A 23855-nucleotide genomic window follows, 5' to 3' on the forward strand; every position below is an offset into this window, starting at 1 on the left:
GCTTCATTGTTCTTTATATTTTGACTTGGTTTAGTTTGATTTTTAGTGTTCAGACTCGGGTGTAGACAGTGGGAAAAAATAGGGGCCACTTCAAAACAGAACTCTCTTCTCTGATGTCCCCACTAAATTGCTTAGCAGGCTGTCTGAATAGTTCTCTTTCCCCCCGCATCATACAGCTGTTACAGCCTTTTATTCTGAGGATACAATGTGAGTGTAGCTTCCACATGGGTTGCAGAGTAGTTGCTGCACGAAGCCGCATGGACTTTGATCTCAGAAAAATGCTTGGCCTTTGTCCTCAGAAACATGTGAAGTAAATTCCATCTCTGCTGGTTAGTAACCTGAGCGCTGATGACCAAGGTCGTTGAACTTCTGTGAGTCTTTGTCCTGACTGTTAAAACAGATAACAATACCTACATGTGAGGTTGATAGGGGAATGAGAGATATGGTATGTAAATGCTTAGCCGACAGTACATACTGAGTACATAGTATGTGTTCTTTTTATTAGTAATTGTTATTATTACTGTTACTATGCATTGGCTAAGTCTAGGTAAGGCAATTGCATGAGGAAGTACAGCCATGGTTAACAAGTCTAAAACCTAGAAATGTTAATAATTTCTTTTAAAGGCAGGATGGCTGTTATTATGATCTTTGGGGAGAGTGGGTGGAAATTGGGCCTTGGATAATTTAAAAAATGGGCTCAAAGTCTCAACAGCATGATATGAGAGCTTTAAGCAGCAAGTAATCGACCAACATTATTTTTACCAGCTCGTATATTTTTTCTCAATGGAAAATAAAACAATTATTTGAATGGAAAGCTAATCAACAGAGAAAGTCAGGTTGGTTAGAAAAGCTGAAGTGGAGCTCACCTCTCCTGTGGGAGTCGGTGGTTTGCCTAGAGTTCTTCACAACTTGGTTTATGGTACACTACTGTGGAATATTAAACATTTAGCACTGTTACATTTGGAATACCATATGTTTGACAGGATGTCTCATGCCCCATATGCTCCGAGAGTGGTGAGGACTGATTCCACAAATGATGAGTATCTATTGCTATTTTAATTGCAAAGTCCCAGAATTTCCATTATTTAAAAACTTTGACAGATTGAATTATGGTCAGTAAAAATCCCCTTGAATTTCACCACATTTGTCTTCTGAAGAACCCATAAAATCTCTTTTTAAAAATCTTTTGCAGGGTAGGTATTTAGGTTTTATTTATTTACTTATTTAATGGAGGTACTGGGGATTGAACTCAGGACCTTGTGCATGCTAGGCATGCACTCTACCACTGAGCTATAGCCTCCCCGGAATCTTAATTGCCTCAGACTAGGGAAAAGGTGGGTAGTATTCTCCTGTAGTAATAAAAATAGTATTCTGTTTTACTGATAAAGCTGGGACTACAAATTTAGAAGTCAGGAGAAATAATTCCACAAGAAAAAGGTATTCCTTGGGCTTAACCAGGTTTCTTTGTTTAATGTAGTATATTCTTTCTACCACTTCTGCTCAGGTGTTGGGGTGACTTCTCTTTGGAAAGATGAAGTTTTGAAATAATTGGCTGGGTTTCATCATTCTCGTTTCTATGGCTGTGGTTTGAGATGTCCATTGTCCTGGTTTCCCTTCTTATTCTTCCACCCTTCCCCCAAAGTCAGATGGGGAAGTCACCCCTAATGCCTTAGAACTGAAGTGCCCCACCCCCAGTGCAGCCAGAGGAGGAATTAAACCAGGACTTGGTTGTAGGCGGTTAGCTTATAGTCTTCAGGGAGATTGGCCCCAGTGCTTTTGATTTTAACTTCCCTATCTCTAATCATCTGTTTAACCCACTTACACCAGTGTCCTTGACTTTTCTAACTTAGGGGCTATCCTGGCTCTTACCCAAAGACAACAGATTTACTTTGGAAATCCACGCCCCTGGGGCGATCTCCATACGCACCCTTGTTTCAGGGCATTGTGTGTCATGTGGCTACCTGACATTCTTTCTGATAGGATGACCTGGGAAATCATGGATGCAAGGACATGCTGAACTTTGATGCCTCCTCCCTCCAAATATAATTACAGCCCTGAGGTTTTTATGTTGGCAGCTGGAAAGAACTAGTGAGCCTATCAGTGAGTTTTGTTCATAATGGGGAAAGACCTTGCCTATGTTAGAGCAATTTTGCTTTTTCTAGAGGCATCTTTAGGGAGGACATGGAATGGAATAAAAACAGGCCCAGTGATTTGAAGTTTCACTCTGGGGATGCTGCCAGGAAGCTAGACTGCATTATGTCCCACCAGCTGCTCCTGCCATTGAAAGGCTGCTTCCTGCTCCTGGGGACAATTGCTTCACAGATGCTCAGAACTAGAAATGAGAATGGTACCTAAGATCTAGGGCAACCCTGCACTGAAGGGAAGGGTTGTATTGCTGCCTCAAGTTGCTGGTCATGAATATGTCTCTTAATGAGTCCTTTTTAATTTTTAAGTCTCAGAGGTATTAAAGACTACTTGGGTGTTTGTTTTGAGAGGGGTATGGACAGGTTACTTGGCTTTGCAGGAAAAGACTTTCAGTGCTCAAGTTACAAGGAATACAGCATTATCATAATAGCTTGAAAACTGGGTGTATTGTCTAGTGATTCAGCTGTGGTCCAAAGTATTAACACTGACAGATGAGGGGAAATTGTCAGATTCTTTTAGAAGACAGCAGAACTTGGTATTTAACTAAAATTATTGTTACAATTGACGATCTACACCTGATGTCCTCTCCTGGGACAGGATGGGATGCCTGATAAAGATTTCCTGGAATCTGGAAATCACTTAGCTAACTGGGATATCATAATTTTAGTGGAGGGAGGAGCAAACTGATGAACTGGTCATCTTGTGTGAACCAAAAGGTGGACATAAGGAAGAACTTGTGGGATGATGGCAGAGTAGGAAGACCCTGAGCTCACCACCTTCCATGGGCACACCACAATTTTTATAGAGAAGCTATCTATGAGAACAACCTGAAGACTAGGACAAAAGATCTACAACTAAAGATACAATGACAGAACCACAATGTGACGGTAGAAGGGGTGGAGGCTCAGTGAGGTCACATGCTGGGGAGGAGGTCCACAAGCAAGAGGATAGTAACAGTTGCACAGGTTCTCCCCAAGAAGTGAGCCCCACGTTGGGACTCCCTAGCCTGGGGGTCCCGCATCAGGAAGATGAGCCCCCGGAACATCTGTGTTTGAAGGCCAGCAGGGCTTGTATGTGGGAGAGCTAGAAGGCTATAGGAAACAGACTCTGTTCTTAAAAGATGCACACAAAATCTCACACACTCCAAGTCCCAGTGCAGAAGCAGTCATCTGAGAGGGGCCTGGGTCAGACCCACTTGCTGATCTTGGAGAGCCTCCTGGAGAGGCAGGAGGCAACGGGGACTCCTGCTAGGGGCATAGACACTGGCAGCAGCCATTTCTGGGCCCTCGTTCTTTCACAAAGACACTGGTACAGCCAAGTACCATTCTGGAGTCCTCCCTCTAGCCTGTTAGCCCTGAGGGCTTACCTGCCCACCAGAGGACCAGCACTAGCTCTGGGACTCTCCAGCCCTGCAGCCAGCTGCCCCAGGACTCAGCCCTGCCCACCAGCAGGCTAACAGTAGCCACAGGACCCCACAGGCTGCTAACAGTCAGCTGTGCCAAAGCCTGGCCCCATCTACCCGGGGGCCAGCGGCCACTGCAAGAAGCAGGGCCTGGCAGCCAACTGTGCTGGGTGCCAGCCTCACCTATGAGCAGGCCCACAGTCGTCAGCCCTGCGGTGACAGAAAGGCCCATGCAGCCCACTTGATTGAGAAATGTAACCAATCTTAGGCAAAATGAGGAGACAGAATATGTTCCAAATGAAGGAACAAGACAAAACCTGAGAAGAACTAAGCAGAGTGGAGGGAAGCAATCTACCTGACAAGAGTTCAAGGTAGTGATCATAAAGATGCTCAACAAACTTGAGAGAAAAATAGATAAACACACTGAGAAATTTAACAAAGAGTTAGAAAATCTGAAGAATCAACAGTAGGTTAGATGATACAGAGGAACAGGTCAGTACTGGAAGACAGAGAAGTGTAAATCACCCAACTGGACAGAAAAAAGGAATTTTAAAAAATGAGGATAGTTTGAGACCTCTGGGACAGCATCAAGCACGTTAATATTTGCATTTTAGGGGTCCCAGAAGGATAAGAGAGGTGGGGAGGGGTCAGATAACTTATTTGAAGAAAAAAATAGCTGAAAATTTCCCTAACCTGGGAAAGGAAACAGACATCCAGGACCAGGACTCACAAAAGAAACCCAAAGAAGTCCACACCAAAACACGTTTTCTTTAACTTTGACCATTTTAATAATAAAGAGAGAATCTTAAAAGTAGCAAAAGAAAGGCAACTGGTTATGTGCAACGGAACTCCCGTAAGACTATGAGCTGACTTTTCAGCAGAAATTTTTCAGGCCTGAAGGGAGTGTGGCTTGATATAGTCAAAGTACTGAAAGAAAAAAAAAACTTACAACCAAGAATACTCTATCCAGCAAGAGTATCATTCAGATTTGAAGGAGAGAAAGGGTTTTACAGACAGGCAAAAGTAAGAGAGTTCAACACTAAACCTTTACAAGAAATGTTACAGGGCCTTCTCCAAGCAGAAAAGACCACAACTGGAAATATGAAAACTATGAAAGGAAAAAAGTCTCATCAGTAAAGAAAAAAGTCTCATACAGTGAAGGTAGTAGATCAAGTGCCTTTAAAGCTAGTAGGAAGGTTAAAAGACAAAAGTAGTATAAAATTACCTATATCCACACAAATTCAGGGATACACAGAGCAATACTGTGAAAGATGTCAAAAACAGTAAACATGGGGGAGGGAGTAAAAAAAATCCAGGATTCTTAGAATGCATTCAGACTTCAGAGATCATCAACTTAAAAAAATTGAGAACTGTCTTTCTGGCTTGCAGACATCTATCTGCCTGCTCCCTGTGTCCTCACGTGGTGGGGCAGGGGTGGAGGAGCTCAAGAGAGCTCTGGTCTCTCTTTGTCATCTTATAAGGACCCTAATCCCATCATGCAGGTCCTACTCTCATGACTTCTTTTTAACCTTATTACCTCCCAAAGGCCTTACCTCCAATATGGTCACCTTGGGGTTAGAGTGTCAATGTGTGAATTGCAGTGGGGGAGGGGCACGTTCGGTCCATCACCAGGAGGAAGAGTTCTAGTTATCCATTGCTGTGCGGCAAGTCTTCCAAAAATTTAGTGGCTTAAAACAACACAATTTTATTGTATTCCAGGATTTTATGGGTCAGGAATTACAGGAGGGTTCAGTTGGGTGACTGTTCTGCTTTGTATGGAATTTAATGGACTCACTCAGCCGGTGGCTAGTCTGGTCTGAAGGTGTCTAAGACGTCTTCATTCATGTGCCTGGTGCTTTGATGGGAATGGCTGGAAGGTGGCGCTTGTGTGTGTTTTCCGGGCCTCTCCACATGGCCTCTCCAGCAGGGAGTTTGGACTTCTTACTTGGGTTCCCAGTGCATGTGGAACCATTTACGAAATACTCTGTACAAAGAGAGTGGGTTCTGAGGTGAGCTGGTAAGTTTTGGACGTGTTGAGTTGGGAAGCCTGTGAGATGTTGAGATGGAGATATTTAGTGGATAGTTGAAAATATGGACCTGAAGCTTAATAAGGAAGTTTCAGGTCACAGATGGAGATTTTTGGGGTCCATGAGGTCTTCAGTATGAGGGAGAGAGTACAGAATGAGAGGAGAATCTGAACCCTAAACAGCATCCATATTTTAAAGGATGGTCCAGAAGGAGAACCTGTAATGGAGGAACATACAGAGCAGAAAGAATAGAGTGAGGAGAGAGAGAGAGACATTCTGGAAGCATTGGTAGTTATAGAATTAATAAAAAATGAGCTGAAGTTTCAAATATCAAGAAGAGGGAATCAATTAAAAAAACTGTTTAACAATTAAAAAGAATAGGGAAAATCAGAGGATATTATTACTCAGGTGCTAAGAGCTTTGACACCAGGAGGACTGGGTCAAATCCTGTCCCAGCCACTTACTGTTTGTATGACTTTGGCTTTAACCTATGCATCAATTTCATCTGTAAAATGGGGACACTAAGAGTGCCTGTGCCATAGGGTTGTTGTTGAAAGGCTTTACTTTGTATTGTCTACGTAAATGACTGATCTTTTCACTATTGAGTGCTTTAAAGAATTTGAAAAAGTCCATGGGTCTGGCAACTCAGAGAACTTTGACTGTAGAAAAGTTTGGTGACAGTGTCATTAGATTTATATGACATGACAGTAAATTAATTCCATTGTAACAAGCATGAAGGAATCCCATCTTCTCCCTTATGATTGCATTTTGGTATTTTAGTGTACTTTAAAATGCTCAGCAGTCGCTTTTTACAAACTCTATTGCATTTTCAGATTATTGCTGTTTTTTTCCTTTAAATGTATATCTATGATTTCTTGGATGGAGAGTAGGGGTTGGCACACAACAGTCAGGATGGCCCCCATCTGGTTTTGTAAGTAAAATTTCGTTGGAACACAGCTACTTCTATTCACTTAAGTGTTGTCTGTGGCTGCTTTTAAGTTCCAGCGGCAGAGATGAGTAGTCATGACAGAGACCATATGGACCCAAAGCTTAAAATATTTACTATCTGGTTCTTTATTTTGAAAATGATGCTTATGCTTTCTTAGACTTCCTGCTTCCTACAGTGTTTCTTCTCCTGGCAGTTACCTTTATTTTGCTCATCCCTAAGAACCTAGAAGGCAAAAGCAGTTATGGCTGAAGGAATAAAAAACACTGTACCGAAGCAAGGGAGGTTTTTTTGTTGTTTTGTTTTTTGCATAGACTGACTTACAAATGGACAGTGACTTTTGGGTAGACCTGATCTACAGATATTTTTGTTGCTGTTGTGGCATAGATTTTTATTGAAAGTGGAGTGGAAACCATTGTTACTGCTGGCGAAATAACAAGGACCTACCTCTATCTTTGTCATCCGGATCACTGTGAAGGCTGCATTCATTCCAATGGCATTTTTTCCCCCCAGCAGAGACCAAAGGGCCTAGAAATGGCATTAATTGGCTAGCTACTGCAGGAACTGAGTTACTCTGGGGCTTTATCCAGGTGAGATGTGAGAATCAGGCCATCTTTTCCGGACTATGATGGAAATTGGTCAGATTTTGGATCTGGTTACTATTGAAGAGAAAAATAATCTCCTGCTGGGAAAGTGCATTCACTCTTGTTTGAAGCCCCATTGGCTATTTAATACGTTTCTCTGGGCTACAGATACTTTGGTGTAGGGCACTGAGGGTTTTGAGAAAGATAACAGAGAAGTGCTTGATTTATTCTGTAATCATAGGCTGAATCAATTTCAACAGAAGCTCAACATTTGAAGATAACTAAATGTTATATTGTTTACTTTGGGGAGCTTTTTTTTTTTTTTTTAATCTCAGCAGCTACCAAATTAAAGATCAGTCTAGTTGGTCATAAATCACCACTTCATACTCACCTTCTTTTTCCCCCAAACAAGCCAGAATTAGAAAGTACAAAAGAAATACACCATTTCTATGATGGCATAGAGAAAAATAACCTCTTAGGGCTAAATGCAACCAAAAAAAAATTTAAGAAAGAAACATTTTCTGGCAATGTTCTTATCCTTCAGTTTATAGTATGTGGAACATGAGAGCTAAAGGAATCTTAGGGTTTCTTGAATCTGCTTCCTGCACAACCATAAGATCACAGGTAAGGAAATCAGGGCCTAGAGAGTTTAAACATCTGTCTGCTTTTCACCTCTTTGGTGTAGCTACCTTCTACTCTTCCTCTTTTCCTTTAAGCTGCTGTCAATCAAAATAAGTTTGTTCTAAGAAATGGCTTGAGATGTGGTCAGGCTAGATTGTCAATACTGTTAAATTGGGGTCCCCTCACAGGGGACTTGCCAGTTACCAGGGCTCACGCCTAAGGCAAAAGTAATAAACCCTGAATAGAAGAATTTTAAATACCATGGAGGGCAGTTTTTGGTGGAGAGTTAGGGAGGCTGTCTTAGGTTCAGTCCCTAGAAAGCAGATCTTAAGATAAAACTTCAGTTTTATTAGAAAATGTTCCCAGGAGAAGCCTTGTAGGAGAGTGGGGGATTGGGACAAGAAAGAGAAGGGGGGAGTACAGTGTTGTTCAAAGTTGTGATGTTGGTCAAAGCCATGTAGAGGGTAGCTGTGCTCAGTCTCACAGAGGAGCTCTGGAAGAGTGTAGGCCATGCCTTAGAATTGTCCTGGCCAAGGGGCAAGGGAGCAGAGGTATTTATCCTCCCACATCTGTCAGTTATTAGTTAGGGGCTGCCCTGCTGTGGGTGAGGGGAGTGGGGATGTTCATTCTTGACCCTGCAGTGGATTCAGGTAATCTGAGGGCAACCTTCCAAAAAATAAAAGACTGTTGTATAACCAAAGGGAAAAGGGTCCTGGGCTAAGCCTTCAGACACCTTCCAGATGCCTTCAAATCATGCTAAGGGATGCATCCTCTGGATCCTTGGATTCCCTAAGCTCAGTAGGTAGAGTCAATGATTGAGTATGAGCTTCCTTAGTCTTTGGAAGTTTTACTCTAAATGAGAGTTGAGGAAATGAAGGTTTCAGCCACAAATTGATGTATTTGGTGGGCAGGCTTTCCTTTCCACCTCTCTCAGGGAGTATCAGCTTTCAGTAAGAAAACAGACTTAAAAAGATAGCATATATTCCAAGCAGCAATTGAAAGGAAAATAGCAATGTGATAATGTCCTAAGCCTTATGTCTAATGACCAAGCACACTCTATCATGGCTGTTATCTTCTCACGGGCGTGTGATCCATCTGTACACATAGTCAGAGCAGGAGTTGTTGGTGTAGTGCAGACTCGACTTCAAAGGGAAAATTAAGAAAGGGGAAAGAGTTACCTGTCAGGCAGGTGGGGTGGGGAGGGAGAGGGGAAGAGAAAGACAAAAGTGGGTGCACCAAGAGGGCCCCTGGACCAACTTGGGAGCCTTTCTCAGTGAATGGGAGGGAGATGGGAATAGCTGGTGTTCATTGAACATTCACTATGACCCAAGCTCTGTTCTAAGAGTTTCTTAGTGAATTAGCCCATTTAAACTTCACGATGATGCTGCAAGTGAAGAAACAGAAGAACCTGATAGAAGTCACACCACTCACCCAGAAGTGGCAGAGCTGATGTTGAACCTAGGCCTGTGAGCTCCTGAGCTAGACTGCACTGCCAGCCCCGGGTGCTTGGCTGGATTTGCGATCTGCCTGTTATGTCTGAAATTCTTCCTCTTGAGTCTAAATTACATGAAATCCACTCTTATCTCCTAAGTAAAGCTTAGCTTTTTCTTTTAAGTTGATTTTTAAAATACTCATAGTAATGCACAAATACGTGGACAAATTTGAGTTAAAACATCACATAAAAAATGAAAGTCATGGTTTTCCCTGACCAACACCCCTAAATTCCTATTCTCTCCCCATTACCCACTTCACTGGATCAGTTTAGTATCTTTTCAGATGTTTAAAATTTAGTTGCTTGTTATATATGCTTTGAAAATATATGATAGTGTTTTGTACTTTTCCTTTAAAGAAGAAAACACGTTAATTGTATGATATCATAGTTCAGAGGTTCTCAGACTTTCTTGGTTTATGGCTCTTTCAGTGTCTTAGTAATTATTTCGTGGTGCCCTAGATCAAAAGAATAGCTAACAGCTCCGTCTAGACATCTAACATCTAGACAGTTCCATCTACCATCAAGAGTTAGATCCAAACAGCTTAATAAGTATTTATGTCCTAGCACAGCCATTATGGCCTTAGTAGCCATTTAAAACATTACACACATGGAAATAGACTTTTCAGTTCATTCTTAGGCACAATCGTTTGCTAACATGCAGCATGTGCCTTTTGGCTCCATGGCTCTCGAATCCTAGGATCAGATCAGACACTGCCACACTTATTGTCTGCTCCACACCTATTTTTGCATGACACTTGTTTTTATCACAGTAGCCACTAGAAACCCAGCTTTGCAAAAAGTATGACATCAAACGAAATAGAGCATTGATCCAGCAATCCCACTCCTGGGCATGTACCCAGAGGAAACTCTAATTTGAAAAGATACATGCACCCTAATGTTCATAGCAGCACTGTTTACAATAGGGAAGACATGGAAACAACCTAAATGTCCATCGACAGATAACTGGATAAAGAAATTGTTGTGTATATACAATGGAATACTGTTCAACTGTAAAAAAAAAAAAAAAAAAAAGAGATTGAAATAATGCCATTTGCAGCAAAATGGATGGACCTGGAGATTATTGTACTAAGTGAAGTAAGTCAGAAAGAAAAAGACAAATATCATATGATATCACTTGTATGTGGAATCTAAAAAAGATAATACAAATGAGCTTATTTACAAAATAGAAACAGACTCACAGACAGAAAACAAACTAAGGAGAGGTGGAGGGATAAATTGGGAGTTTGGGATTTGCAGATACTAACCACTATATATAAAATAGATAAACAGCAAGTCCCTACTGTTTAGCACAGGGAACTATATTCAATACCTTGTAATAGCCTATAATGAAAAAGAATATGAAAAGGAATATATATATATATATATATATATATATATATATATATATATATATATATACACACACACACACTGAATCATCATGCTGTACACCAGAAATTAACACAACATTGTAAACTGACTAAACGTCAATACAAAAAGGAATAGAGCATGTTTTAATATTGGAACTGTGGACCTCCTTGAGCTCAGAGTTTGCACATTGTCTAATAGATGTCTAGTATGGCTGCATTTCCCTGGGACACTTCAGTGCACAATTTGGGAACTAGGTGTGGCCATGGGTGTACATTTTGCAGTTCACTTTTTTTTTTAGCCCACAGTGTGCCTTAGGGATTTGACCATGTTATACTCATAAAGAGCTACCTCATATAAAACACTGCTGCAGAATCATCCAGAAATTATTTACCCATTTTATTTACCCACGTTCCTGATTATGGCCGCTAATGTTATTGCTAATATTTTTGTAATTTTATGTGATCCTGCAGTGAAAATCCTTGTTACATTCCTCTTTGTTCCCATGGCCAAATCAGAGATTAAAGGGATTGCTGGGCGATAGGCCAATCAGGTTTTTAAATTTCAACACAAACTAATAAGTTGAGCTTGATCCTCTTGGAAGAAATGATTTCCTATAATCCCTTGAAACATGATTACTGCTGGATTATTTTTCTTAGGGCTCTAGACCCTACGACTGTCTCACTGGGGAAGAACTTGGAAATGCATGTAGTGATTACACTGTAGACAGAGGAGTGGGAGCCTCAGAGGCAAGCGTAGGATGTGAATAGGCTGAGAGGAAGAGGAAGGTCGGAACAGATGAGAAACTGCAGGGAGTATTTTGTAGGAAGGCCAGTTCATTTAGAGTAAATAATTTATTTAGGGCACAGATGGCCAAGACCTTGCAGGCATGCCTTGAACGTTCCCTGCCACTCCATGGCAGACATAGTCAATCCACTGTGGCACTCATTGTCACCAAGCCTTTACCTAGTCTTGGAGGTCTCCTTACAGACCTGGGAGATTACCCACCAACTAGCCAGTGTGGGCACACAAAATGAAACTTACCTACCATTCCTGGAGGCAGAGAGAAGGTAGGGAGGTAAGCTGAAGTTAGGTAGAGAAGGGCTAAGAAGTTTAAAGAATGCCAAAGAAGGAGAATTTGGAAAACATGTTTATATTTCAAACTGAGTGTGATCCGCCTCCTTGAAACAATAGCATTGATCTTAGGCTGCTGCCATTTCTTTTTCCGCCTTAGTTCTAAACTATCCTATTTCTAGAGAAGTAATTTAATCCCCAGAGGCTCTGTTTATTATTCCCTTCCCTGAGTCCCATCTATTGAAAGAGATGTTCTACCAATTAAACTCTGCTTACTAAGAGCAACAGCATCAGTAAACAAGCGTCACTGAGTATTTTTCATATGCCAGGCACGGTTTAAGCGTCATATGTTTTTTAATTTTCCATTCACTTTTAAAGTCCCCACAACAGCCCTATAAAGGAATTCCCATTTTATAGTTGTGAGGTTGAGACAGAGATGAAACATTTTGCACAAGGTTATCTAGCTAGTAAGTGGTATAATCGGTACCTTTCTCCCTGTTCATTACAACTGTGTAAAGTCCAAGCTTACCTTCTGACTGAAAGGAGACAGCCAAAAGTAGGGCGGTGGTTTCCAGTGGCCAGGAGGAAGGAGGGGATGGGAGTTTTTGTCTGGTAGGTATAGAGTTTCAATTTTATAAGATGGAAAAGAGTTCTGGAGATGGACGGTGGTGCTGGCAGCACACCCCTGTGAATGTATTTAATACCACTGAACTGTACACTTAAAAATGATTAGGAGGGTGAATTTTATATTAGATATATTTTACCACATTAAAAAAAATCATGGAAAAGAAGAGATAACCAGGGTTCCCAACATAAGTTGGTATAATTTTGTCCAGAAGCAAAGAAATCCGCTATTTTAGTTTGCTTGTGCAGCAGGTCAGGGGTAAATGCATGGTTTTCTGTCAGATTCTTCATTTAGAAGAGTTAGATTTATTTTAAATAGCTAAAAGACCCCTCATTCTTGTTTAAAGACTACAGGGATCTGAAAACCTAGATTGGAAACTGCTGATTTGACCCTCAATTTCCCAGTTCCTGGGGAAATAGAGAGTGTTCACCGAGGGGAATAATACATTTTAGAGGGAACTGATGGGTCAGGAGGCCCCGTGCCTGAGGTTAAGGGCCTGTGCTCTGGAACCCCACTGACCAGTGGCTTCAGCCTTTCTTCCCAGGGTGACCTTTGGCAAGTTCTTTAACATCCTGAGCCCCAGATTTCTCATCTGTAAATGAAGTGATAGATATATATAAAGTAGATAAATAAATAAAATAAAATAAAACAAAAAAACAATAAGGAACTACTGTAGAGCATAGGGAACTATATTCATTTTCTTATAATAAGCTATAATGGAGAAGAATCTGAAAAAATATATATGTATGTATATGTATAATCTGAAAAAAAAAATGTTGTATACGTATAACTGAATGACTCTGCTGTACACCTGAAACTAACACTGTAAATCAACTGCACTTCAATAAGAATTTTTTTAAAAAAAAGTATAAAAAAATTGGGTGGTAGTCATGGCTCATGGAAAGTCTTGGAATAGCACCTGGCACTCAGTGCTCTCAACAGTGCTGGCTCCTATTAAATTTTATGATTATGTATTTGCATCAAACAATAGGGGTCATACAGAACTTTGAGGCTTCCTGGATGCCACAGATGAGACAGAGTGAGGTGTAGGTGTTCAGCCGATGGTACGTTTCATCCTCTTCTTTCCAGTGTCCAGCAGTGTGAGGGGGCCCCAAAGGTGAGGGCTCCCTGGCATCTTGCTAGGTACCCAGCGCACCCCTCTTATCTTTATAAACTTCAAGTGTATAGAGTGGTGCTTCCTGACATTCCTTAAGCAGCTTCAGGGCCATCGTGGTTAGTGATAACAGAGGCTGCCCTGATCGCAGCATGTTGAAGTGACCTTCACACACGATGTGGAGAGAGCTGGTCACTGGGGCCAGCGTTGTGTCTGCTTCTAATAACTCTGAGCTACTCAGATCTTTGGGCTTCTTTGTTTTGCATTGGAGCTGATTTTTCTTCTTGGTGGCCTCAGGCCTCTGAAATAAGATATTTAAAACAAGTTTTTCCTCCTACTGTGAAAGGAGAATTGCCTGTGTGTGACGGGGCTGATGCTGGCTTGGCCCCCTGTTAACCTGAAAAGATGCTACCTGGACTGTGACTCTTAGAGGTCATAGATGTCAAAGTCTTCAGCCATCTGTGGCTTGCCCAGAGCAATGGAGCTCAAAGAATCACTTAGGAGCCGACTAGAGCCATTAGAACATCCCACTTAAGTGCATGCTGTCTCCCTTGTCCTTCTCTCCTAGCAACTGTGTGACTCAAACACAACTCAGAACGTGTTAATTCTCTGTAATTTGTACCCTGGCCTGTGGTATTATTATTGCCCAATTGTTCCTGTTTATCTTCAGAGGGTGGAACCCTGGGGAATATCTGTGGGGAACCGAGGCTGTGCTTAGGAAAAAGCGTATCTTTATTAAATTCCCTTTAGTTATTAAGTATGCATCTTATGGTCCTGTCATTTGACCCACAATCTCTGCTTTTTTTTCTCCCCAGCACTGGCTTGAACCTAACAAGTCCATCTCCAAGCAAATGAAATGTAAGTTCCCTTTTGCTATGAAATGTACAAAGATAGACTCTATTTTTTTTTATTTTTTAAACAAAGTTTCTCCTGCCCAGGGAAGAAATGGACGGAGGTGAAGCCCTGGGGGTGGGGCTGCTGCCTCCCAGTGAAAGGCTGTGTAGCTTCCTCTCTCTTATTTGCCGGCCTTGGTCCTCCCTGCAGTCACTATTCCTATAGCTGCTTGTGTATTCCCCCACGCCCCACCATCTTACCCTCATATTTCATGTTTGAACAGGTGCCTTGGTGCCTGGTTCCTTTTGATTGTGGGGGTTGCTAGTAAATGGTGCAGGGTGGGAGGTACGGTCATCAGGGGCAGGTGCGGTGATGAGAGAAGCAGGTGTATTTTGAAACTGAAATCTTGCTGGTGACTTTACTGAAGATGGCATCATTCTTTTCCACCTCTCAAGCACTCTAGTATATTTTTTCTGGGTAATTATTTTCAAGTGCTAGTATTCTGAACAGCCTTTTTTTTTTTTTTTCCTCCTGGTGAGCTCTCTACAATATGGAAATCTGGTCATCCACTTGGGGCATTGTGAGGAGGGCACTGACTGGTAGTCCTGGGTGGCATGACATTTTGCCCTGGCCTCCCATGCCAAACTATAGTCAACTCGCTTTTATTTATGGTTTGGAGGAGAGCTTCTGAAATGCGCCCCAGAAAGTCACTGCCTGCCCTGAAATCCATTTATCCCTTTATGTCAACTTTCCCAGGGTTGTCAAATGTGGGCAATAAATCAGTTTCTCATCAGAGATCAGGTTAGCACATATTATGTCACTTGTCATCATTCAAGGGTTTTTTTTTTCTTTTTTAAATATGAAGAAATTATTCTGGGCAAGATTTTTAGGTGCGGGGGAAGGAGAAACTGAACGTGGATGGCAAACTAGTAACCACCATATTTATTCCCTGACTCTCTTCTTTTTCCCTCTGTTCCTCTCCCTTTTTCTCTCTCTGTCCTCCCTCATGCCTCTCTCTGTCTGTCCCTTCCCATCCTTGTCCCATCTCTCAAGAGCACACCCTATCTAGCCAGTGCAGGAAAGACAGCCAGCTGGGTTGTTCTGGGGCAGGCTAACACCCAGGGCTGCTGTGGACCATGGGGGCTGCAGGGAGGGGACAGGAAAGATGTATGAGGTGCAGACAGGGACAGCAGCGCACATGGCAAGTTCAGAGAGGTCAGGCTCTTGGGGTGAGGCTGGAATAGAGTCGGGGTGAGCATCCAGGAAGATGTAGCAGAGGGCAGAGGTATCCGGAAGCTCTGCATACAGTGACGTGCGGGATAATGAGAATGAACTAACTCGTCTGAGGAGAAAAACAGTGGATGCCTGGCTTTTATCCCTTAACTACAAAATTTTGATGTTTTTGTTTATATATTTTAAAATATTTAGATACTTTTCCAGTCAACTTATTTATAGTAAATGGTTCTTTGACCTTGACTCTTAAATGTCATGAAATATTTTCCTGAGGCCACACACGTTTTTGAAATACAACTTTTATCGCTGAAGTATGATGTATACATTTCAACACTTAATAGAAGAGAAAATTTTTAATTTGTGAAGAATTTTCTCCTTAAGAGCTTTGTGTCGACAATTAGTAAATCTGAACAACCAACTCAAAAATATTCTGTTTTTTAAAAGTGGTTTAAAGAAACATGGCTACTGATCAGTTTCATTCTAATGACAAATAGAATCTGAATCTGGAAAAGAGTGTGTAAAATTCAATTTCTAAACCAGACATGGTGATTCACTGATTCTAGGAACTGGCAAGGGTCTTACCTGTCACCCAGTCCTCTGTTGGATTGTTCAGGATATTAGGGAATAAAAAATGACACAATTCTTCTCCAGATACAAACCTAGTTTCGTTGTGGATGGTGTCTCTTAGTATCAAGAATTTCTTGTGTTCTTGTGCATATGTCCTGGAAATATTAACCATAGCGTAAACTCGAAAAAAATTCTAAGCTAGGGCTTATAGATTGTTAACCCAGAGAAACTGGGTCCAACCCTTGAGACTCATCCATGGATTTATCAACAGGATTTGCAGAATCCCAGGCAGCGTCCTCCTTGGCTGTGGGTGTGCTTTTGTGTTCCGACTGTCTCTGAGTGGGCAGTGAGAGTGTGATTCCTGGGAGGAAGAGTTTCCTCTATTTCCATCTCACCCACCTGTGATCACCAACTTTCAGATCCTTTGCCCTGATTTTATTAACATCCCTCTGACTATGGGCATCCCCAGGGTTGGCAGCTGTTCTGTGTTAATCAGCTGTTCTGATTAACAAACTCTGTACAAAGACATTATTATATGTTACTAGTATTTTTTTTTTTTGCAGATAGAAGATTCATATTTTATTTCTCCAGTGACATATTTACAGTTGAATATAAATTAAAGGCCTGCTTGTGCACCAAAGGCAGGTCCTTTAGGTGGTTCAGTCAGAGAGGTAAGACTTCCAGCTGGCTCATAAGAGGAGCATTCTCTCCTTGGCCCAGGTTTTGGGATTTTGCCAGCCTTGAGTTCATCAATAATTTCTTCAATATCCTTTGGTGTCAGATCCTCATAGTAGTTGTCATTTATTTGAACCACCAGTGTGTTTACACAGGCCCCTAAACATTCCACTTCTGCAAGAGTGAAGAATTTGTCAGGTGTAGTCTCCCCAACCTTTACCCCAAGCTTTTTCTGAATGGCTTCCAGTATGCTGTCAGAGTTTCAGAGCATGCAAGGGGCGGTAGTGCGGACTTGAATGTGGTACGTTCCCACTGGCTTCCGATTATACATTGTATAAGAAGTTGCTACTTCATAGACTCTCATTGGAGGTACTTGGGAAATTTCTGCAACCTTGTTCGTGGCAGAGATGGGCAGCCATCCATTCTGTCTCTGGGCTAAATCCAGCACTGGAAGCATAGCTGCTGCTTTATGCCCTTCTGGATAGTTGTTTGTTTGTTTGTTTACAATTGCCTCTATCCTCTTACAGTTTTCTGGTGTGGAATCAAATGGGGTATCTGGGTTATTCTCAGGCGTATCTCTGTGCACAGATAAGGCCTCCTCCAGCTCCCTTTTGCACAGCAGTCATGCAAATTTCTTATGTCTTCCCCACTGGGCGGTGAGGCCCGCCACCCAGGCCTGGAGCATCGTGGAGACAAACATAGTGGGCCGAACTCTGTTACGATTATTTTTAAAAAGAGTTTTTCAATAACATCATGTTTGTGGTTTTTCTGACAGTTTAGAAAAGTTAAAATGAAAACCAAAACTATTTCCTTTCTCTTTTCCCTTATATCTCCATGCTGACTCCAAAGGAATAACTACTGTTAACAATATTTTATACCTCCTTCTGGGAGTTTTTATGTATATATAAGCTCCCCCAGCATATATAAGGCCTTTTATAAACAAAAATGAGACCAGTCTCTCTATATTATTCTTTCACCTTGTTATTTTTCCTTAATTTTAAGAAAATTGAAGGAACTTTAAGAAATTTTAAGAAATTAAACTTTTAAGAAACTTAACTTTTAAGAAATTTTAAGAAACCTTTTTTCTCCCAATATCACTGATTGATGATTGGCCTCATTTTACAAATGATTTTCTGACGGTTAATCATATGCCTCCCTGTAATTTACTTATTTATAGATATCAACATTGTTTCTAATCTTTTCTTATTATAAATTATGCTGCAGTAAACATGCCTATACGAATATTCTTACATCTTGTGCAAGTACATCTGTACCAGAAGTTCCTAGGAGTGGGATTGTTTGATCAAAAAATGTACACACTTTATATTTCCTTGCGATAAATATCCATCCAAGAGCTTATAGTAATTTATTCCACTCATGTTACAGGAGAGTTGTTTCCCTGAAATCTTGTTGAAAATAGGTATGATCAAACTTATTTTTATGGTGACCTCAAGTTTGTCAAGGAAGAGAAATATTTCATTGAAAACCTAATTAATTGGACAGTTACTTAATTTTAAATTTTAAAGTTGAGAAACTTCTTAAAGTCTTTCTTCTCCTTTGAACTTAGGAGCTACTTTAAATTTTATTTTTAAATGAAGATATAGTAAAATTGACCTAATTTCGTTGTAAAGTGCTATGAATTTTAACACACAGATAGGCTTGTGTAACCACCACCGCAGTCAGAATACAGCAGACGTTACCCCCAAAACCTCCCTTGTGCCGTTCCTGTGTAGCCACACTCCCTCCCCTCACCACCACCAACCACTGTCTGTTCTCTGTCAATATAGTTTGTATCTTTTGGGAATGCCAGATATATTAAGTCATACAGCTTGTAATCTTTTGAAACTGGTTTCTTTATCTCAGCGTTAATAAGTCTGAGATTCATCCAACCTGCTATGTTTATCAATATATGATAAACCATGAGAATAAAAGTTGGTCTTTGAAAAGGTCAAGAAAGTTGATAAACTTCTAGCAATGCTGATGAGGGAAAAAAGAGAAAACACAGATTACCAATATCAGGAATCAAAAAGGGGCTGTCACCACAGACCCCACAGAACAAGTCTAGGTACTTAAGGCAGCTTAGATGAAATGGACCAAATCCTCAAAAACCATGAATTACCAAAACGCACCCAATATGAAATACACAACTTGAGTGATTTTACAATTTCTTAAGATACTAGGTTTAAAGCCTTCCAGAAAGGAAATCTTCAGCCCACTCACTGCCATTGTTGGGGCTGCCGGGACCCCCCATCCGGTTTCTCAGGCCTTAACGAGGGGCTTCTCTTGGAGCTCCTAAGTCTGTGCTGATGCCCAGGTGCCTCTGAGTTCTGTCCCGGGGACACCGGAGGGGGAAATGTGGTGCACTTGACACGGGTTCACTGGTGCAGTGAATTCTTGTCTTTGTTTCCAATCTGCCTGCTACTACTTACGTTTCAGGGACCTTAAATAGCTGCTGCGCATGTTTGTCCAGGTTTTATAGCTGCATTCAATGAGAGAGTCAGGGTGGGGTGCAATTAATGCATCCTACCCGGAACTGAAACGTTAAAGTCAGCTTTTAATCATTCCTTGTCTATTAGATAAAAATGAAGAAAAGCTGCATGATTTGCACGGGAAGTACTGAGGGACCATCTTTCTCATTTCCCTCTTCCATCATTGCATAGCCATAGGGACAAATGCCGACTGAGCTGGTGATTTTTTTTTCTTTCTTTCAAAAATATTCAGATAATAGATTGCCTGCAAACAAAGTGTTAAATGAAGTGCCTATTTTGAACGTTTGGTTTTCAGAATCCTTGCTTTCCAGGTAGGAATGATGCTCTGTAATACACACCGACTCTTCCCACTTCAGATCTATAGCTGATAGCCTTGTCCGCATGACTGTGGAATGTAGCCCGATGTGTACACATGTAGAGGTACACATCAAAAGGGCAAAAGGTACACGTCCTATAGGATCCATGTAACCCCATAAATTATGTTAGCATCTAAAGGTTTTAAAAAGTTGCATGCTATGACTCAGAGGTATGGAAATGTAACATTATTTCCCTGTGATTGAATTCTACTTGTGAGCCTTAATTTCTTTTGTGGGTGAAAAGTCTAATCTTGCCACTTCAGGGTAACTGAGGATCTGCCAGTTTAGAATTTGATTTCTTTCACCAAATTACTCAATGAATTCATAATTTAAACATAGTCACTTGAAGGTGCATACCCTGTGTTGGAGTATTTTTTTCCTTCTTCCCCATCCCCAGAATGACATCATGAGGCAGGGGACGCTTACTTACCATCCATCGTGGTGGCGATGGTGACACCTCTCTTCCACACAGTCATCTGAGTCCCGAAGGACTCGTGTGTCTTATGTGATGTGGCCTTGGGTTGCTGGCATCCTTCCCCACTGTATCCTCTCTGGATGTAACTGATACCCCCTGGCCTTTGAGTGGCATGTGCTGCTGAGATCTGTGGTTCCCGCCATGGTCTTGACCTGCAAGTCTATAGACTCTGCCCGTTTAGGGTCCTCACTCCGTGTCTCGTTCACTGGTTGCCTCTCAGCACTTCTGGAGTCACCACTGAGACAGGCAGAAACTGCTCAGCCTCTTCCATGCCACGCTTCAGCCTCAGGGACACTTGGCACCCTTGGGCATCGAGTACAGTAGCCATATCTTGGCAGTTGTAAATAGCGCTGCAGTGAACATGGGGTGCGTGTGTCTTTTCCAGTTGGTGATATTTTCTTTGGATAAATACCCAGAAGTGGAATTGCTGAATCATATAGTAGTTGTATTTTTAACTTTTTGAGGAACCTGAATACTGTTTTCCATAAGTGCTGCATCAATTAACATTCTCACCAATAGAACACAACTCGGTACTTAGAGTAAGCAGGCTCGCTCTCTGCTTAAACACACCATGCGGCTGTTTCTTCAGTGTGATCCAAAGTTCCAAACAGAACACTTCCCCTAAACTGCTCTGGGATTTCTTTGTCTCCCCAACAGCTCACTCTGTTCAGCCAAGCCTAGGGTGCTGAGGGCCGCTGAATTCCTTCTCAGAGCTCCAGAGAGCGTCTTAAACTTGGTTTTGTCCTCTCTGGATCTCCAAGCTCTCCACCTGCCTTCCTTCCCCACCCCTTCCCCACAACTAATAATGGTTTTTGCCCTTGGATAAGATTAATGTCCTCATACAGTAGCTTTGTTATACACAAGCAGTAACTGTTTGTCAAATGTAATGAAAAAGAAGTGCTGTTATTTACAATAGCAATAACAAGAAAAGACATAAATTTCTTCTAAGTAAGTGTGTAAGATCAATATAAGTATCACTGAAATTTTGCTGTGGAGTCACTGTAGAGTTGATAAAAAGCACTCAAATAGAGACTTCTCATGTTTCTGGTTAATATTAATACAATCAATTTGTCACAAATTAATACATACATTCAATAATTTTTAAGTCAAAATTTCAGTGAGGTTCTCTATGGTGTTTAACAAATTGCTTCTAAGGCTCTTTTGCACAAGAAAATGCTCAAAACTAGCCAATAAATATGTAAACAAGAACAATGATGGAGTCCCTGTTCTATTAGTTAGCAAATCAAGGCCTATGAGCTACCGTAATTAAAAGAGGCCTCGTGATAGACTCATAGATTAATTATAGATTAATTAGGATAGACTCAGGGATAGGAAAAGACTCAGAACAGAAAAAAATCCCATTATTTATGGAAATATGGATTATAATAAAGATTGTGTTTCATATCAGAGCAGAAAGATGATTCAAGGCATAATTTTAGGGTTGCCTTTTCACTTGGGAAAAAAATAACATAAAGCCATACTTCACATCATACATGGGATTAATTCCAAATGAATTCAAAAGCCCAATATATTTAACAATCTATAGACATGTAGGTAATGTGAATGAAAAATACTGCCTGCCATATCAGTAAAACCACTGCCCCAATGGTGAGCCGGGGGAATTCAGGATGGGGACAAGCAGATGGCTCACTGCTAAGTCCACAGCCTCTGCAGCTGTCCCCAGCGGTGCCCCCTGAGGGGACTCAGGATGGGCAGCACAGGGTAGCTAAGGTGCAGATCAAAGGAATCATTTCAATGAGCCCAGACTCTTGCATCTTCCCATACATAGAAAAGCCGTAAATTCCTTAACTTGAGATGTCTGATTTTCTTTAATTAACAGCAGTCTGTTGATGTTCTGACTACCTGGTCTTTGTTTCAAAAACTCCTGTAAATCCTGCCTCTTCGGAGCAGTTTTTCAGAGCGATCTGAGAGGCAGCCTCCTGGGCTTTAGTCTTCAGAAACGTCCGTTGAATAAAACATAACTCAGTTTTAGATTGTACATTTTTTTCAGTCGACAGTAAAAATTTAGGGGTATTTATATTCATTTTTCAGTAATACATTTTTTTGGCCTTGTTAGAGTTATACACTAAGCGATTTGCTTTTAATGGATAATTGAAAAAAATTGATATTTCAGTCACTGAGCATCAAAGCTAATCTTGTGCTCAATGGAAAAAATATAGAATGGAAGTTATAATTTTTCTCTCAATATGCTTAACTTTATGTTTATTCATTAATGAGCTATATGCATACATTATGATTAAAATGCTAGGTTAAAAATAATAAATAATATTTATTGAATGAAACTTGAATGAATAAAGTCAATTCTGTTTTTTTAAGAGATGATTCAGAGTGCAGTTCAGCCAACATATTCATTTAACAAAAAAATTTTTTAACCTTTTGATTCATGCACCGATTTCTCCCATCCCCCACCTCTAGCAACCACCAGCCTGTTTTCTGTATCTATTCTTACCTACTTTTTTTTATATTCCACATTTAAGAGAGATCATATGACTTTCTCTAACTTACATCACTTAGCATAATGCCCTTGAGGTCCATCCATGTTATCTCAAGTGGCAAGGGTTCATTCTTTTTAACGGCCAAATAATATTCCACTGTGTGGAATATATATACTTACACACACACACACACACACACACACACACACACATACACACACACACACACACACACACACACAACACTTTCTTTATCCATTCATCCACTGATAAACACTTAGGTTGTTTTCATATCTTGGCAATTGTAAATAGTGCTGCAGTGAACATGGGGGTGCACGTATCTTTTCGAGTTAGTGTTTTTGTTTTCTTTGGATAAATATCCAGCAGTGAAGTTGCTGGATCATATAGTAGTTCTACTTTTAATTTTTTGAGGAACCTAAACACTGTTTTCCATAGTGGCTGCATCAAATAACATTCTCACCAACAATGCACAAGGGTTCCCTTTTCTCCACATCCTTCCCAACACTTGCTGTTGTCTTTTTGGCTGTGAGGTGATATCTCATTGTGGTTTTGATTATCTTTTCCCTGGTGATTAGTGATATTGAGCATCTTTTCATGTGTCTGTTGTCCATCTGTATGTCTTCTTTGGAAAAATGTCTACTCAGATTTTCTGCCCATTTTTTTAAGTGGGTTTTTTTTTTTTTTTTTTTTGCTGTTGTTGTTTTGTTCTGTTTTGCTATTGAGTTGTGTGAGTTCTTTATATATTCTGGATATTAACCCCTTATCAGATATATGATTTGCAGATATTTTCTTTCATTACGTAGATTGCCTTTCTATGTTGTTGATGGTTTGCTGGGCAGAATCTTTTTAGTTCAGGATAGTCCCACTCGTTTGTTTTTGCTTTTGTTGCTTTTCCTTTTGCCATCAGATTCAAAAAATTATTCGCCAAGGCCTATTCAAGGAGCTTACATCCTATATTTTCTTCTAGGAGCTTTATGGTTCTACATTCAAGTCTTTAATCAATTTCAAGTTGATTTTTGTGTGTGATGTAAAATAGCGGTTTGGTTTCATTCTTCCACACGTGGCAAGAGAATTCCCAGCATCGCTTATTGAAGAGACTCCCTTTCCCACTTGTATATTCTTGGCTCCTTTGTCAAAACTGTGTATGGATGGGTTTATTTCTGGGCTGTCTCTTCTGTTCCATTGATACATGGGTCTATTTTTATGTCAATACCATACTTTTTAAATTATTATAGCTTTGTAATAGAGTTTTTAAAAAGGGAGCATGATGCTTCCAGCTTTGCTCTTCTTTCTCAAGATTGTTTTGGCTATTTGGCTATTTCGAGGTTCCATACAAATTTTAGGATTAATC

The 23855-nt window shown here is 40.7% G+C and overlaps 1 protein-coding gene and 1 pseudogene across 5 annotated transcripts in view; one reads left to right on the forward strand and one right to left on the reverse strand.

Annotated features, from left to right (window-relative positions):
* Window positions 1-23855, forward strand: part of FRMD3 (FERM domain containing 3) — a 296566-nt gene that overhangs the window by 167156 nt on the left and 105555 nt on the right. For all 5 annotated transcript variants that reach the window (XM_032477519.1, XM_032477520.1, XM_032477516.1 and 2 more), the window contains one exon: window positions 14214-14256. In XM_032477519.1, coding sequence (XP_032333410.1) covers window positions 14250-14256 — 7 coding nt within the window. In that variant the 5' untranslated portion in view covers window positions 14214-14249. The remainder of the gene's footprint in view (window positions 1-14213; window positions 14257-23855) is intronic.
* LOC102511308 lies at window positions 16580-17407 on the reverse strand (annotated as a pseudogene).

This window comes from Camelus ferus, chromosome 4, assembly GCF_009834535.1.
Source record: "Camelus ferus isolate YT-003-E chromosome 4, BCGSAC_Cfer_1.0, whole genome shotgun sequence".
NCBI lineage: Eukaryota > Metazoa > Chordata > Mammalia > Artiodactyla > Camelidae > Camelus > Camelus ferus.